Source organism: Etheostoma cragini, chromosome 1 (assembly GCF_013103735.1).
Source record: "Etheostoma cragini isolate CJK2018 chromosome 1, CSU_Ecrag_1.0, whole genome shotgun sequence".
Taxonomy (NCBI): Eukaryota; Metazoa; Chordata; class Actinopteri; order Perciformes; family Percidae; genus Etheostoma; species Etheostoma cragini.
This window is the reverse complement of record NC_048407.1, coordinates 21951592-21967724: the sequence shown is the minus strand read 5'-3', so window position 1 is coordinate 21967724 and position 16133 is coordinate 21951592. Positions and strand designations below refer to the sequence as shown.

Here is a 16133-nt window from a genome sequence, read left to right as displayed (position 1 = left end):
TTTATATCCATTACACTGTATACTAGAAATTGACTAGTGTGTGTGCTCTGTGAAATAAAAATTGCTTTCTTGTGAGATGGACTTCGTGTCTACTATATTGTCTCCTTTATAGTGATGGAAGGAAGGAAGGTGGAACAAAGTAGGAGAAATCTGATTGCCGATACTCAAGGATTTCATTTTCATCTATAGCTTGGCCAGCAATATAATGAAAACAAAAAAACACAACCTAGGTGGAAATTCCTTTTATGCATTTCCTTAATGGATACACTGGCATATTCTAGTTCAAAATGTAAACATGTGGTTGATTTATTTTCTTTAAAACATTTAATTTAAGATGCCACATGCTAGTTTACAGATGGAAGCAACGCAAATTAGATTCTCCCCCCCCCCCAGCTTGTTTAACTTAACTCTTAATCTGGATAGAGTCAAGATGGTGGTGTGGGGAAGTGGTAGTTATCTGTTGCCATCAGCCACAGAAGCAGCAGGAACAGCTCATTAGGTTTACATCAAACATGCTGATTAGGGATTGGCTCCAGTGTCTTTAAGAGCGGTATTAATGGTAGTTTTAGCCTCTTTGATTAGGTGGAGTGAACCAGAAGGTTGCATTTCAAATGTTTAATATAAATAAGTAGGAGCCAAGAGGTGTGGTGGAGAAATAAATTAAGGAGAAGAAGAGAGGGAATGAAGTGTTCTTCTTAATTGAAGTTTTATCAGATTGATGAGGAGCAGTTTTATTTTCGTTCGCCTACTACTGGATGGACTGAAACGAAATGTTGGACAGACCTTTCATGATCCATAGAGAACATACTGACTATTGACTTTTGTGACCCTCTGACTTTCCCTCCAGCAGGTTGACACTTGACATTGACCAAGATGTAATAATGCTGGTGATTGGCTGTCTAATGTTATACGTCTTAGAGAAAAACATATGTTACCCACAGAGACAGGGCTCAGGTAGTTGGAGCTGAAACATAAAAAACAAAGATTTATGCCGTAATGTTGTAATTTCTCTTTGCTTCATAAAATTGGTATTGAAAAAAGTATTGTTTGGGAACCGGTATTGAAGTCACAGTATTGGTACCAATATCCAAAGTCCGGCGGCACAATGTTGCCGGTCCGGCAGGAGGGGCGGACGCAAGCACTTGTGGACATTTTTCAAACTTGTCATGCAAAAAGGGATAAACCCAGAAGCGTAGCCCTTAGAGGGCGAAGCCTATACAAAAAATATGCTTGATTGGCATTGTCAACAAAGTACCACTGTATTGTATATGGCAGGAACAAGAAAAAAAATACGCATTTGATAAACTTGCTTGGGGGTCTCCCATAATTACTCTAATGATTAAAACTGTTTCTAATTGTAATTCCTATTACTGTATGTACTCATTTTCACTAACCTGACATGCTAGATGGTTTGTTAACACAGAACCATCTGAGAAGCCATTATTAGAAACTGTTTTGAAAAGGGATGGCACTTTCAAAAAATACCTGGCTGATTATTGGATGAACCATCTGTCTATCTAATTTGTCAATCTCGAACAGTTGTGGCAGTCACACACCTAAACCACGCCTGTAGCTCCTCACCGGATGCTGATTGGTTCAGTAAGCTGGTAGTTCAGACACAAATGCATAAGGTTGGAGCCTGACAATATGTGTTTGTGATATTTGATCCTGTGATTCTCGCACAATCTCATGAAATTGCAAGAATCCAGCTGCTACATGACATTTTCACTACCATCCATAACATTTTCAGCATGTAATACACTATTGTTGAAGATTTTCAAAGCTGCCTCAAAATACAATACTTTCACTTTAACTATATACATTTTTTTCTAGTATACGATAGGTCCTGTTGTAGTTCAGACAAATATTTTGTAGTGACAGTGGACGCTGTATATGGCAACCATGAATGACGATATGAGTAGTCTTCTCCATTGACTCTGCTAGATGGTTCTAGATGACTTATCCATGCTGTAACCAAGCAGACAAAAGGGACCAATCAGTCTGACTGTATCTACACAAGCTAGTTCAACTGTTTTAGAAGGGCTAATACATCACTTCACTTTGGGCTGGTGTACAAAACCTTCAGGGTCCATTAAATTCCATTCAGCTGTCCGCTTGTGAGGCCCATAAATTTGAGTAAGACAGACGGTGTACTGGGCCAGACACAAAACACCCACATATTTCATTATATGTAAACTGATGTCCCATGCATCTTTGTTCCTAATAATGGGGACTCTGGGATTATTTTTAATAAACAAAAAATGCTCTGTGTATGATTGAATACTGTACTTTGGATAATGGTTCCAAAGAGCACATCTTGCACAATGTGTGTATGCTTTGGCTTGTTATATTATGAGAATGCAATGTAAACAGAGATCAGCTTTCACAAATGGAGAGGTGACGGTGGAAAGAGAAAAGGGATCATTACAGATTTGTTAGTCTATTCATATGGAGAATCTGCCACATTGGAAGGTCAGAGTAAAAAGCTGTCCACTGTAGAGGGATGGGTGACACTATATTGTTAAAATTTGGGGATAAAGGTGCACATGCTCAATCACAGTCTCTCCTGGAGAACATGCATGGTATTACACTCAGTTGTTCACATGAAAAGTGACAAAATAGCTTCAGAGAGAAGTGCATAATGTGGGTGTGAAGCAATTCGACCGTCCAACAAGCTCTTCTGAAGAAGCGTACCGACATCATAACTGTGGAAAAAACCTTTTACCTCAAGATCACACTATGGATACTTCCAAAAAAGCATGACTGACATAATATAACAAATTTCAGACTCTAATTTAATTTGCTGTGTTTTGATCTATCAGTTTTTAATTTTAAGAAAGCACTGTCCACCAATGCAGTTCCAAAATACTAAGATATGATGCGTGTTTTGGAAGCATTGAAAAAAACTATTTGATTAGGGCAGTGGAGCAAGGGTAGCCAGTGGTTAATTTCGAGTTTGACTCTCTCTGGAGATAGGTTCTCTGTAATTACAAACAAGTTATTTGTTATAATTTCTTTTCACCTTTTTCTTGTTCCCTCTCACACCTTTCATGTCTCTCTGTGTGTGCTGATTGCAAAGAGATGAGCCTTGGCTGTATATATGTGTGATTAATGGAAGTTTTCTCGCCCCAGAAGAAAATGTGAGGAAATGTCTTGTCAGAAGAAGGCTAATTTCAATGGCACTTCAATTAGAGACATGCATTTATTTGGCTTTTAGCCCACTTTTTGCACTCAGTTCTCCTCACAATGCCTAATTTCAGGAGAGAGCTTTAATATCTCATAAAATGAAGATGGTACTATATACCTCATTTCTATGAAAATAGAAGATGCCAAACCTGAATGTATCAGAAATACTAGATATGTAATTGATGTAAAGGAAGACGTGAGACCCTGCTCTCTGCTGTTCCTTTGTTAGGCGAGTGACCAGAACAATAGAACCAAAGATTTTAGATGCAGATGCCTTATAACATGCTCATCATGTAGGCGTGTGCGCTATCCACTGCACTATGGTATGATAGTAAATTCACTGATTTACATTTCCTGTGGTACACATAGGCTATTTATCACACACAATCTAAGAAACACTGACTTTGAACACTTCCTGAGGCTCTTTCTTTAGTAAGGAAAGAGGATTGGTCTTAAGCTGCTAACTTAGCGACAAAAATGCTACACATGCAGTAAGATCATGTATTAATATTTGTTATAACTCTCTGGCTTCAGTGGAGCTGCTGGAACTATTGTCCATAGTGGAAAAGAGTTGCAATACTCAGTGATTGATAACCGATGGACACTGAATTAGTGCAATAGGTAGGAAGTAGGGGTGCTACTGTAGTAATTATCAAAGCATTATCTAGACATGTGACAGGATCTATAACATTTTCAAAACCACATTATAACTCGAAAAAGTTTTTGTCTGCTTTTGTACTACAAGAAAAATCTTACAGGAAAACTTATTCCCATTAATTTCAGTCCGATTTTGCCGATTTTAGTTTGTTGTCCCAGTTAAAACACAGTAAAAGATGTTAATGAAGAGAAAATTATAATATTGAATTATCCACTAAGGTAATGTAATAACGCTATTGGGAACTTTGCCTTAAGTAATACCTCTGTTATGGTTTGGGGTTTTTGTTGGGGTATTTTTCCTGTTTGGCCTACCCTGGGTTTTTGTCCCGGCTTTGTCCCTGGTCTGGTTGTCTTAGATTCTTTCTTATGTTCCCTGTGTGTTTGTTGTGCATTCTGCTTTATTTTGGTAGTCAGTTTCCTGTCTTGTCCTGTCTTGTATAGTCTAGCTTTACTTTGTTTGTCTGATTGTCCAGCCCTGCCCTAACGTGATTCACCTGTTGTCTCATCTGATCCCAATTACCTCGTTACCTCATGTATTTAACCCCAGTGTTTCCTTTGCCTCTTGTTAGATCCTTTTGTTCTCCAGCGTGTCGTCACCTCTTCCCCGTTCCAGCTCTAGTAAGACTTCCCCGGGATATTTTTGCCTGTTTACCTTCCCCTGTGAGTTTCCAGCCCTTGTGCTTCGGTTTTTGGTTTTTCCCTGGCTCCTTGTGTTTTTATGTTTTTGGAATCTGTTGCTGCCTTGTTTTCCCCAATAAACCCCTGTTGCCTTCCTACCTGGTACACTGCGTTTGGGTCCTCCTTCCGCCCCCACCACAACAACCTCTATAGCAAAGGTGTTACCAGCTGAGGGGCTTCATTTTCCTAAAGCAATATTTACATTGGGTCTGTGTATTTCTCCCCAAATACTTTATAAACTATCTTATTTATGGAACTTGTTGCCCTGTTTTTTAATCACAGTACTTCATGGCAAAAACTCCACAGACATATGTCCACAGACTTTCGACTGCATGTAATACAGACCACCAACTACTCCAGAAATGGTCACTTTACTTCCAAAAATCTCGAAAACCTTTCATAATAATTTTGTCTTCTAACAATTACATTTACAAATACAAAAATGTTTCGCACATACTTGAAGGTTTGAAAACATCAGTCCAGTTTTAAATTTTTTCACTTATTAAAGGTCACAAATTGCATCAATTGTTAGAAGAGCCGCTACAAATTCATTCATTTTGACTGGCAATAATCCCAACAAAACTCAATATAATCTTGTGCATGGCTCTTCTGTTGAATTTCAGCTGTGAAATGTCCATAAGGAGTGCCACATTGCCCTCAAAAGCCACTCTACCACTCGCTCAACAGTATTTTACAAGGAAACACCTGTACAATATAATGCAATCCAATACAACATAACAGCCCTGTAATAAATATGGTGTTTTGCTTATAAATGTCAGAAAGGATCAAATTCAAGAATATTTTGAGTCCAGTCCCGTTTCGTTGTTGCATTGGATTGCAATATATTGGAAGATGTTATTTTATCCACCTTGTCACCACAAATAAGTATTGCCTCAAAAGTTCAATAATTATCTATCTGACACAGTTCATTAGTAGCTTCACAAATATGTAGAGTAATTATGTGATATGTTGATTTTATTGGGCCCACCCCTTCTATGTAGTGGTTTATATGGCACTGCTTTCTGATGACTCACATTGATCTGGTGTCATTTACGGCAGCCTAAACGAGGTCTCTTCTTATTTATTCAATATGACATTTCTTTACAGTAGACCAAGAGGTACGGGCCCACTAGAGGCTGTAGGGTGTCATGTATGCCTCCTGGAACATGGAGAGACTCAAAATAAGATGAGACAAGATGGAGTCTGGACAAGTAGCATGATGGGACAGTAATGCTATGTTTACACTGCTGTAGGAGCATCAAAAGCTACAAAATGGCCAACAGCTACATTGACGCAGAGTCAGGTCATAATTTGAAACATCACTCTATGCATGAAAGTAGCAAACCTAAACTACATAAAATCATATCGTAATGGAAAAGGATGTTTTACCATTAAACTTTTTTTGTTTTCTTTTTCTGTACTAATACGGTTAGTAAGATTGTATTGCAAGTCGAGACATAGGTTGTTTTGTTTTGTTTTTCTAAATGGACCTTGAGTCTAATAATACAATCTATCTATCTATCTGTTAAACCAAACACAGATGTTTTAAAATTAGAATTGCTTTTGATTTACTGATCTTACTTAAAAGGGAAGGGAATAGGCTGATAGGTGCTGTACAGTATGTAGTGTATATTTGTGTGTTCTATTCTTATCTCATTTTAGGTACAAAATTTGCCAAATAGTGTTCTTTGTGTGTCTATTATAAGCTTTTAAATTAGTTTATGTTCTGATCTGATTTGTAGTGGTAATAGAGTGGGGTGTGTTTAAGATGAGAGATACAGGACATGAAGTACTTCCGGGCATGACATTCAAGAACAGAGAACGTAAGAGTGTCTTTAGATAACGCATGTGGTTTCCTAACTGAAGGTCATCAGCAAGAGGAGGCTGAGAAAAGGTCAAAGGCTCTCTGAAAATGCTGGTAACAAAACAGTAAGTATCATAAACAAGTGGAACATACAGTGTCAGGTCCCTGAACCCATGATGGTAGAAATAGGACCATTAGTTTTCTGAGAAAACATAATAGATTGTAAATTGATGTGATCCATTGACAGACCTATTGTACAATAGGATCACATTTTGAATGGCATGTTAATGATGGTCTGTTGCCCAGACCAGTGTTGGAGAATGTCACAGCACTTATGGCATAGTCAGCTTAGATATTAATGTGACATTTAAACCAGACCTCACACAGTTGGATATCTTCGTCTTCAGCTTTAGAAGGACATTGTGTATTTGCATTACTATGTTCAGACTATACTGTAGATGCAGAAGGTAAATATATATTATATATGTTCCCTTCTTTTGCTGGTACTAAGGTTATTTGAAAGACTACATCTAAAATAAAAGATTCCACTTTTAGATTCAATTACTGGCAAATGTACATAATTACATTATTAAAGCAGAGACCATCCTGGGTCTTCAGTCTGTCATTGTGTGTGGGTTTTAGACTCTGTATTGACTTATACGTATTAACACCTGTGATGAAAGTTTTATGGACTTATGATACTCCGTCAATAGACAGTTTTTTTGTTGTAATGTCCAGATTTTACATATCATTGTCCAAACACATTCATGCAAAGGTTTTACTGAGCCAATCAATAGCAGCTTAACACTGTATTTTGCCTACCGTAGACTAGTGGCAAACTTTGGCTGAGACAGTTGGTTTCTGAGACAGAAACATAATAGTTCCTGACAGAGTGTGTGATTTCCTCAAAGCCATTTAGATATGGCCCGGGTCTCCTAAGAGCTAAAGACAGGATTTAATAAGTAATGCTTCAGCAGGCCCCAGCACCTGGCGATCCCGGTCACCCTCTGGCTGACTGTAATTATTTGTGATAGCCCCCGTACGCTTGCTGGCCTCCCAACAGCACATGTTTCACTCAGACTTTTAGATGGGCATCAAAATGCATTACCTCCAAAGAAGTAGATGGGGGCCTGAATGCGTGAAGCCAGGTTGGAAATAAAGACATTAACTCTCTCTGCAGACCAAGATTCCTTAACTGTGCTGAGTGACATCAGAGCCTGTTTTTTAATACATCGGACCATTAATTCACTTGTTCAGAATATGCCAGTCATTGTTATACATACATTTCAGCCTGCAGATGTGAAGTATACAGTGTGTCTTCAATGGATACACTATACATAATTGCAATTAATGCTTAAGGAATACAACATTCAGGAATCAAATAAGTTGTATTCCTTCTTTCCTTTCTCTATTCTCGAACTGGTTCCCTTTCTCCTTCAATTAAGTGGAAACAACACGGCGGATCTTCACAGGTTCTCTGCATTTGGCGTTAATGACATGGCAGCGGGGGGACTCGGCTGTTTAATGAGTAGGCTCTCCTCTTCCACCACGATCAACTGAAAGCCTAATTTGATTTTCCCTCTTGACCTCTATTCCTCTCAGAACGCATCAAAGCACCACGACTTTTTTTCACAGACTTGTGAAGGAGTAGAGAAAGTCAGAGGCGTGTGGTGAAAGAGTGGATAATGAGGAGATTTTGCTCCTAAAGATATAAAACCCTATTATACTCCTGCTAATACACACGCAGCATATCATGCACACCTATTGTAGGCGAAGGCTGACAGGCGAAGGATAAGAAAATATTAAAAAATAGAGAGAGAGGTTGATGTTAACACCAAACGTGAAGCTATTCTATATTCTATATAAAGATGTGACTATGAGCCAGGTAACGCGAAGGGCGCAAACATTTCAGTGTTTTGATTCTTTCAGTTTCACTGATGTTATTCCATCACAGCTGGAGGAAAATAGTATTGTAGCAGTCTGTGGGCAGTGGAATTTACAGAGCTGTGTGTGCCTCCAGATGATTTTGTGAACCCAGAATTGACGCCGTTTGGTTTTTCCAACGTATTTTGGAGCCACAACAGGTACAAGCAGCATTAGTGATTATACTGGCCATGGCTGTTGTCGAAAAGAAACGTTCTTGGTATCTATGTGGACCCACTACTACTCTGGCACAGCGTTTGGTGTGAAACACAGAAGAAAGGCCTTCTGATGCTTGGGTTGTAACGAATAAAACGAAAATGCAAAATACTCTCCTGCTAATGTTTTATTAACAAGGTTTGAATCACTTTTGTATGACCCGAAAAGGTAAGTTAAAAGTGAAGGCTATTTTCAGCATTGCAGTTTTTGACATCCCTAGTTGCACACACACGTTTCTGGTCTCCTACTGTTGCCTCTGAGTAGCTCCCCTGAAGCTGTTGGGTGCTAAGTGCCCCACTCAAGGGCAACTCAAGAATAGTTGTTGAGGGAATGACAGCTCATAACTCATTCACTTCCTTACATTTTTTGACTAGTTCAGGAATTTGAAGCAGATTGCCCTGGTCACAACATGTTTCTCTAACATTGTGATGAGACATTGCCATCTCTTCAAAGCGTATACAAATCCAACAGCTGTAATACAAAAAGAGGAGTACTGAGTATAGAAATCCATATTCAGTAAATGCAAACTCAGGCTCACTTTATTCTCATGCAGAATTTGTTAGAGGAATGCAACAACAATTAAACTGCAAAAGGTTATATGTGCCCAATGTAGCGCTACAGAACTTATTAACATGTATTATATAAGGCTGTGGGCAAAACAATTGCTTAAGCTATGAATCAAAAACTATTGTTTTTTTAACTGGAGAGTCACCAGCGCTTATATAATTAGGGTGCATGTCTGAAAATGTGGCTAACATTTTACTATTATTGGTAAAAGGGAATGTGAGGATCTTGCAGATATTGTTCCAATGCATAGTGTGTTATGTAAAAAAACGCAGGGAATAACCTGAGGACTGAAGGTGGCGAAGGGATTTAGCTCAGCAGGGTTGTAAAACAAAATGCTTTCATGACACCTGCTGTTGCAGTGTCCTGCCAGCCTCTTATAGACTCTTATACTTTCCTCTCCCATCATCCATCCATCAACCCAGCGGTAGATGCCCAAAGCATAGCCACTCTCTATTTGTCACTGCCCATCAGAAATGGTTACATTCTCATTACATGCTAGCTGACCCTTTGGAAGACTGAAATAAACTCGGGGGGTGTTGCAAGAAATTGTCACAAAGAATAACATGTAGCCTTCTTCTTCTGCAAGATTAAGAGGCCAAAAAAACAAGAGGGATTACATCAACACTTTTCAGTTTATCGTTTCATTCTCAGAGTTGTGTTGTTGTGTAACGTGTCATGTTTTTATTTCAGTGACTGGAGAACAGTGGTGAACAGAAAACTGTCAAAACCCAAACGCTTGAGAAGGCAAAAGAAAATGAGAAAAAATAGGCAGAAAAGAAGGTGAGTAAAATAACAAGAGAGGCATTAAGCAATCAGGAGAGAATATTTTATTTCTTGGCCTGTTAATGAGACACAGAATGTCAAACTAAAGTAAACCACTTGGTAGATTAAAAAGTGATTAGTCTACTTAAAGGTAGTTTTCTTACCATGATTTTGGTCCAAACACCCACTATATTTTCAAGAATAGTGCTTACTTCAATCATTAAGGCTAGATATGGGCAGCAAGTGGGTGAAATCCAATTTTTGAAACCCGCATTAAATCAACATGCTTCTGTTACTGAGCCAAACAATGCACGGTTAATTTGATTAGCTTTTCATTGCTGAATCAAGCAGTTTATAAATCAATGTAGGATACCATGTAATAGAAAAGTATACACCAAATGTGAGTGAATGTCTTGATTAATAGTCATTCTAAACGTGTATTATTTGTTTCATACCTGGACACAAAGGGAACTTTCCCTGATGGACAGCACTAGGTCATGATCATTAGTTCTACTTAAACCCTATTTACATTCTGACTACTGATTCTGATTTAAGGTCTGAAGGTGAAAACGTGTGTGTGCATATGTTACCGTGAAAGAGACCAAAAAGCAGAGGCAGTAGGTTCAATCCTCTGGGAACCATGACAGTCCAAATGACATACTTCTATACAAAATGTCGTGACAATCCTTCATGATATTTCAGTCTGCTCCAAAGTGGTGCAGTGACTGTGCAAGGTCAAACTTAATCTGTGTTTTTGCACACATGTCTTGTTTGTAACTGTCGGTAGGTTTATAAACCCTCCAGTATCAGCAGCATCTCATTTTTTATCCACCAGGGCCTGCGATGAATTTGTCTCCTTCAGTAAAACTATTTAGAAAATTAGACCAGCAGTCCGTCCCTCCATATCAGGTACAGGATGTGTTGTCCCTGTGTCCCCATAAAAATCTATTCAAATACCATGGCTTTTATCTTCAGTAAACTCAACTACTGTAACAGTGTCCTTAAAGGTCTTCCTTAAAATCAATTTGTGATCTGCTGCTATAATATGAACCACCCAGAACTCTTTGTCATCCGGGTTAGCTTTCTGTCACCAGAGTATGCTGCAACTCTGTTTCTTTTAAATCATTTTTCTTTTTGATGCTGCCTTTTTTACATAATTCTTACACTGCACTGTAACTTTTTATTCTTGTATTTTGTACCTGTCTTATTCTATCTTAGCTGTTTTTATATTCTATTTTCCAGATGTGTTTAATTGCTCTTTAATGTTTTATGTAAAGCACTTTCAATTACCTTGTTGCTGAAATGTGCTCTACAAATAAAGCTGCTTCGCGTTATTGAGATGGATCAATATTCTCTGAGAGTTCCCTAGTGTACTGAACTATCTGTAAGAACCTATTCCTTGTGTTGACTATGACCATTGTTCCTTTTAGTCCCAAAAAACATACTCAGATTTGACTACAATGACTAACCTTACTTCGCCTGAGCTCACTGATGTGTTGAATCAGGTGGAAGCTCACATACTGGCATCCATTCTGAGACCATGTGAAATTCATCAGTTCACTTATCATTTAATCAGTCACCTAGACAACCGTTTAACATACTTTATCAATTCCTTTGTGTGTCTCTGTGTGTGTTCGTGTCATCCTCATGGCTCTTTAGTAATGACGCACACACACACACACACTCTCGCTCTCTCGCTCTCTCTCTCTCTCTCTCTCTCTCTCTCTCTCTCTGCCTCTCTCTGAACTGAGAGTTCAGTGCAAGTATGTCCAACGCGTCCTCCTCATTGGTGGGAATGTTTGTCTTGGTTGTCAGTCTGTTGGTTCAGAGTATTCTATAGTCTGTCTGTAAATAGCTGTGGCCTTGGAGACAGACACACAGAGCTCATTCCTCTCTTGGCCATTTCCTCGAATCTCTGCTCTCCTGTTCAGTCTAACCAGCGACACAGTTCTCGTAGGGCGAGAAAGCACAGCGCATCCCAGTCCCTCCTCCTCCTCGCTCTACCAGGATGGATCTACCCTCCTAGCAGAGCAGAAATCTACTTCAGCAGTTGGCAAGTTGGGTTCTCATTTAGGAGTGAATCAGGAGCTCAGACGTTTCCTTCATCCCCGCGCATCAACTTGGCTTTCGGAAACCTACAAGATGACAGCAGCCGGGCTACAATTGCGCTTTATTCTCCTGCTCTACTTCATCTCCATCGCAGCGTGCAATATGTTTGCATTCACCGAGGAGCCCTCTGAGAGAGCCGGAAAGGGAGACGGGTATTGTAGTCGGATATTACGGGCTCAGAGCAATCGGAAGGAGGGCAACAGCGAGTTTCGCCTCCGCGTTGAGGGAGACCCTGAGAGCTATCAGCCAGGGAGCACATACAGAGGTTTGTGTTTATCAGCATTTTACGCACACTGCGTTGGTTTCCATTATGTACGCATTGTGAAGTCAATACGAGTCTACGGTCAGTAGACTATGCAAACTTAATATAAGTATACTTTTGTTGTGAAGCGAGTATATGTGCCCTGAAAGTAGCCTATATTTGTTTAGTAAATAGATGGCCCTGCATCAATGCAGGACCGCCTATTTACTAAATGCATATTTCCTTATTGGGATCCCAAAAAGGAAATATGCATTTAAACTATTATAACTATAATAGCCAAAGGTGACAACAATTTACGTTCAACCTAATTGGACACAATTGAGTAAATAGTCATGCTGAAAAATTCAGAAGGTTTATATAAATATGTTTTAAAAGGCAGCAGTCCCCAATTTTATAGCTTAAGATATAAGCTATAAAATAAGTGGAAGTTGTAGCTGCATGTGCCATCTGCTCTGTGAATCTCGAAGAAGCATGCTGTTCTGGACTTGACAATATATTGCACTGCGGTTAGTTCATTATTTTCTTAATTAATATTATTATTATCCTAATTAGAAATAGGTTCATATCATTCAAAGCCAATAACTGAATTAGCTCAAAGTGGGAGTTGGTAATCGCAATTTATTTTGAAGTTTAAACACTTCCCATCACAAGAATCTGATAAAGTTGTCGAGCACAGCAAATTGAAGTTTCCTCAAAGTAAATGAACATTCTTTTATGTTCCGCTGAATTGCAAATGCATGAAAACACGTCATCTTCTGATAATAGCCTACTGCCTGGCTGAGACTGAATCATTATAATGGATGTCATGTGACCTACACCCTCAATAACAGGTGCCACGTTTAATTGGGCATAAAGGAAGTATTATAGTTCTATAAGAATATATTTCCATTGATCCACTATTTTAAGTGTTTATATAACACTACTCATGCAGGTAGTACCCACCTTATGTTTGTCAGTGAGTATTTTGTAGTTTAGCTGTTTGCTGTCACTCTTGTTTGAATCCATCCAGTGACTCTGATTGCATCCAGTCCCTCCTACTTCAGAGGGTTCACCCTCATTGCCCTGAAGGAGGGTGCAGAAGGAGACAGAGAGGAGGACTACACTGGCAATTTCCAGGTAAGGTAACAGCTAATGACATGACTGCTTGTAAAATCAGAAAAGATTGGAAAATTCACCAATTTGCACATTTTCTCTATTCACAGTGCAGTTCCATGGCAATTAATTAACATATCCTAATCTGCCACACCGGTAGTTAAGCCTAGGTACTTAATGTCCATCCTGCATACCATCCTTCCTTTGGACTCCAGCACTGTGCTTGACTTGTGTGAATAAATAGACAAATCTTACTGTAGATTGGGGGGATGGGGGTGTTGACAGATTTTCTTTGCACAGTGTCCTGTCTTGACATGTCAAAGTGTGATAATTCTCACCTCAGCTTCGTTAGTAGGCTTTTTAAAGCGTATGAAAAGAGCGTACTCTAAGCTCAGCTCCATGTATTATGTGTTTTTCCGGACTGTGAAAGTACACGTGTGGAATTTGAGAAGTTGTGTGCCCACAAGCAGGCATATAGTACAGTTCATGTATGTAGGATGTGTATAATTGGTCTAGTTGAGAGGCTAATAAGCATTTTACACAGATAGGCCAAGATGGAGTTTTGTGGGAAGCAGGAAAGAACGAGAGAGAGTGGCATCAAGAGTGCCGAAAGAAGAGAGAGAAGGCAAGGAAACTGGTGCTGTTGTACGCATGTGATAATAGCCAAATATGTGAGGCATTGTAATTATTATGCAGTTGCGAGGAGTCGAGTGGTAGAGAGAAGATTGGTTGATGACATATGTGTATGTGTGAGTCCAGAGAGAGGAAGGATAATAATCATGTAATGATAAACTTTATTTCTAGAATGTTGCAAAGTATTATACATATACATATAGCATTATGTAATGTATGTAGATACCATTAAAGCACATTCACATGATGAAAACCTCTACATAACATTACATTTAGAAACTTTTGAATTAATTCCACTCTACTGGTTCTTGTTCTTTCCCATGCCTTTTAGCTTACTGTCTCCTGCCAATGTTTTTTCCATTTAAGTCTGGGCTACAGTTTCAGTCCACACGATGACCCACTGTTTTTGGATTTGAAAAGAACTGAGCATCTGAGGAATTGGGTTTTAGCTGTATCAAGTATCAACATGTTAGATAAATATTTGTATTCAGTTTACAACAGTAAAGGTACAATATACCAGAATGTCAAGGAATGACCCATAAACAATGCAATTGCTTTACCATAGGATTGTGAAGCACGCTCATTTAACATAGAAAAACAAAAACGATTTTTTCAAAAGCTTTTTTCTTGAATTCTTGAGTCTGAAATTAGTTAAATACATCATTTGTTGTAAGAAGTTTGAAGCAAGCATTGAAAATAAATTTTCAATGCTACAAACCATCCCTGCGATGCAGAGTTGTTGTTTTTTAAATGCAACTCATAAAGTTTTAAGCCAAATTCCCACTCCTGCCCAGAACTTGAGCATATGTCTTTGTAGGGCAGAACTCGCAAAGAAGCAGTTGTTAAATGGGTTTAACAGCAAATGTGGAGTTCTTTTTTTCAGACTTATGTGAACCTGACTGTTTCAGCTGCTTCCCAGATAAAACCTTATTATTTTATTGAACCTTAGTACAATACACAGGAAGGGCTTGCACAGCAGCCCTCAGGCTTCTCTGATCACAGCTACGGCCATGCCGTGGCACTCTCTGTGAACCTGTACTTTGAATATGAGAGGACATAAAAAACGGGAACATTTTATTTTTGTCCTGTCTTTAACCAGCGCTAACACTGGCAAGATTTCTTCTGTTTAAAGGGTTCTTGCATTAGATTTCACGCTGTTGTTATTTAGTGCCAGCCTTGAGCACGCTCTTCAGCCGTATGGCAGAGTGTGGCGTGGTGTGACAGGGTGCTAAATGTCAGGAGGGAAGAGAGAAAACACTACATCATTTAGTCACGTTCAGTCTCTCTGCTTTCCACGGATGGATGCAACTGAGTGTGGAGTACACACAGAAGGAAAGATAGATGTGTGAGCGTAGACTTAAGATGTTGGCATTAAATGTAAAAAAATATTGGATATGCCATTGCTGGGCCCTGCCTTTAATTAGAAGCCTGCTAGAAGTGGAAGGTATCAGCTGCAGATGATCACCTGTTTCGCTAAAAGCACTGTGACAGCACAGTAAAAATAAACTGCAGTCCAAAGAGTTATCCCTCTATCATCACCTGCTCAGTTTTTCACATTTTATGTCTTTTATGTCAAACACACACACACACACACCATTCCTCCATTCTGAAAGAGTCCTGGGTGGGCTGCCCTCCAGGCATTGAGAGAAAAGAATGGAAAAAAGAAGCTGCAACAGAAGACGTCAGGCTTTATTTAACATACAGCTCATTTGAAATCTGATGGTGTGTCCCGTCTCAGCCGTCTTAGGACAGCTCCTGACTTGATGAAAAGCACTTTTATTGAGCTTTCTGGGAAGGTCAGCTGCCTGTGTGTGTGTGTGTGTGTGTGTGTGTTGGCAGGAGCGTAAACCAGCTGGCCATGTCTGGTGAGACATTACTTCTCAGCAGGGTGAAATGATAAAACAAGAAAAGGCAAATGTGGCAATGTAAGGGGTGAAATCGGTGGCACTGTGAGGGCAACACACTGTATAACTTAGTAGAAGATGTAGACTTAACAGAGATTGGGGGTGCATCGCCTTCACGTCATACTTCCACAAGAATGATCTGATATTACGACAACAAAGATGTTTGACAAGTAAACCTTTAAAACTGTAGCGCCAAGCACCTACTCTAATCCACAAATGCATACATTTTTCCAATTATGTCACATTTTTCACCATCTATCTATTTATAAAAGGTTTGAAAATTTAGAATTAGAAAAACTGGTCATAGGTGTGTTAGCAGCAACTTTTCTTTTTTTTTTGC

At 39.1% G+C, this 16133-nt stretch overlaps 1 protein-coding gene and 1 long non-coding RNA gene across 2 annotated transcripts in view; one reads left to right on the top strand and one right to left on the bottom strand.

Moving 5' to 3' along the window:
- LOC117945359 overlaps positions 1-5408 on the bottom strand; it is a 15209-nt gene extending 9801 nt beyond the window's left edge. Inside the window, exons 1-2 of the long non-coding RNA XR_004656782.1 lie at positions 5398-5408; positions 3023-3028 (exon numbers count right to left, since the gene is read on the bottom strand). This is a non-coding gene — a long non-coding RNA (uncharacterized LOC117945359). The remainder of the gene's footprint in view (positions 1-3022; positions 3029-5397) is intronic.
- A 6149-nt stretch (positions 5409-11557) lies between these two features.
- spon1a (spondin 1a) overlaps positions 11558-16133 on the top strand; it is a 62297-nt gene continuing 57721 nt past the window's right edge. Inside the window, exons 1-2 of the mRNA XM_034875221.1 lie at positions 11558-12167; positions 13174-13280. Coding sequence (XP_034731112.1) covers positions 11936-12167; positions 13174-13280 — 339 coding nt within the window. The 5' untranslated portion in view covers positions 11558-11935. The remainder of the gene's footprint in view (positions 12168-13173; positions 13281-16133) is intronic.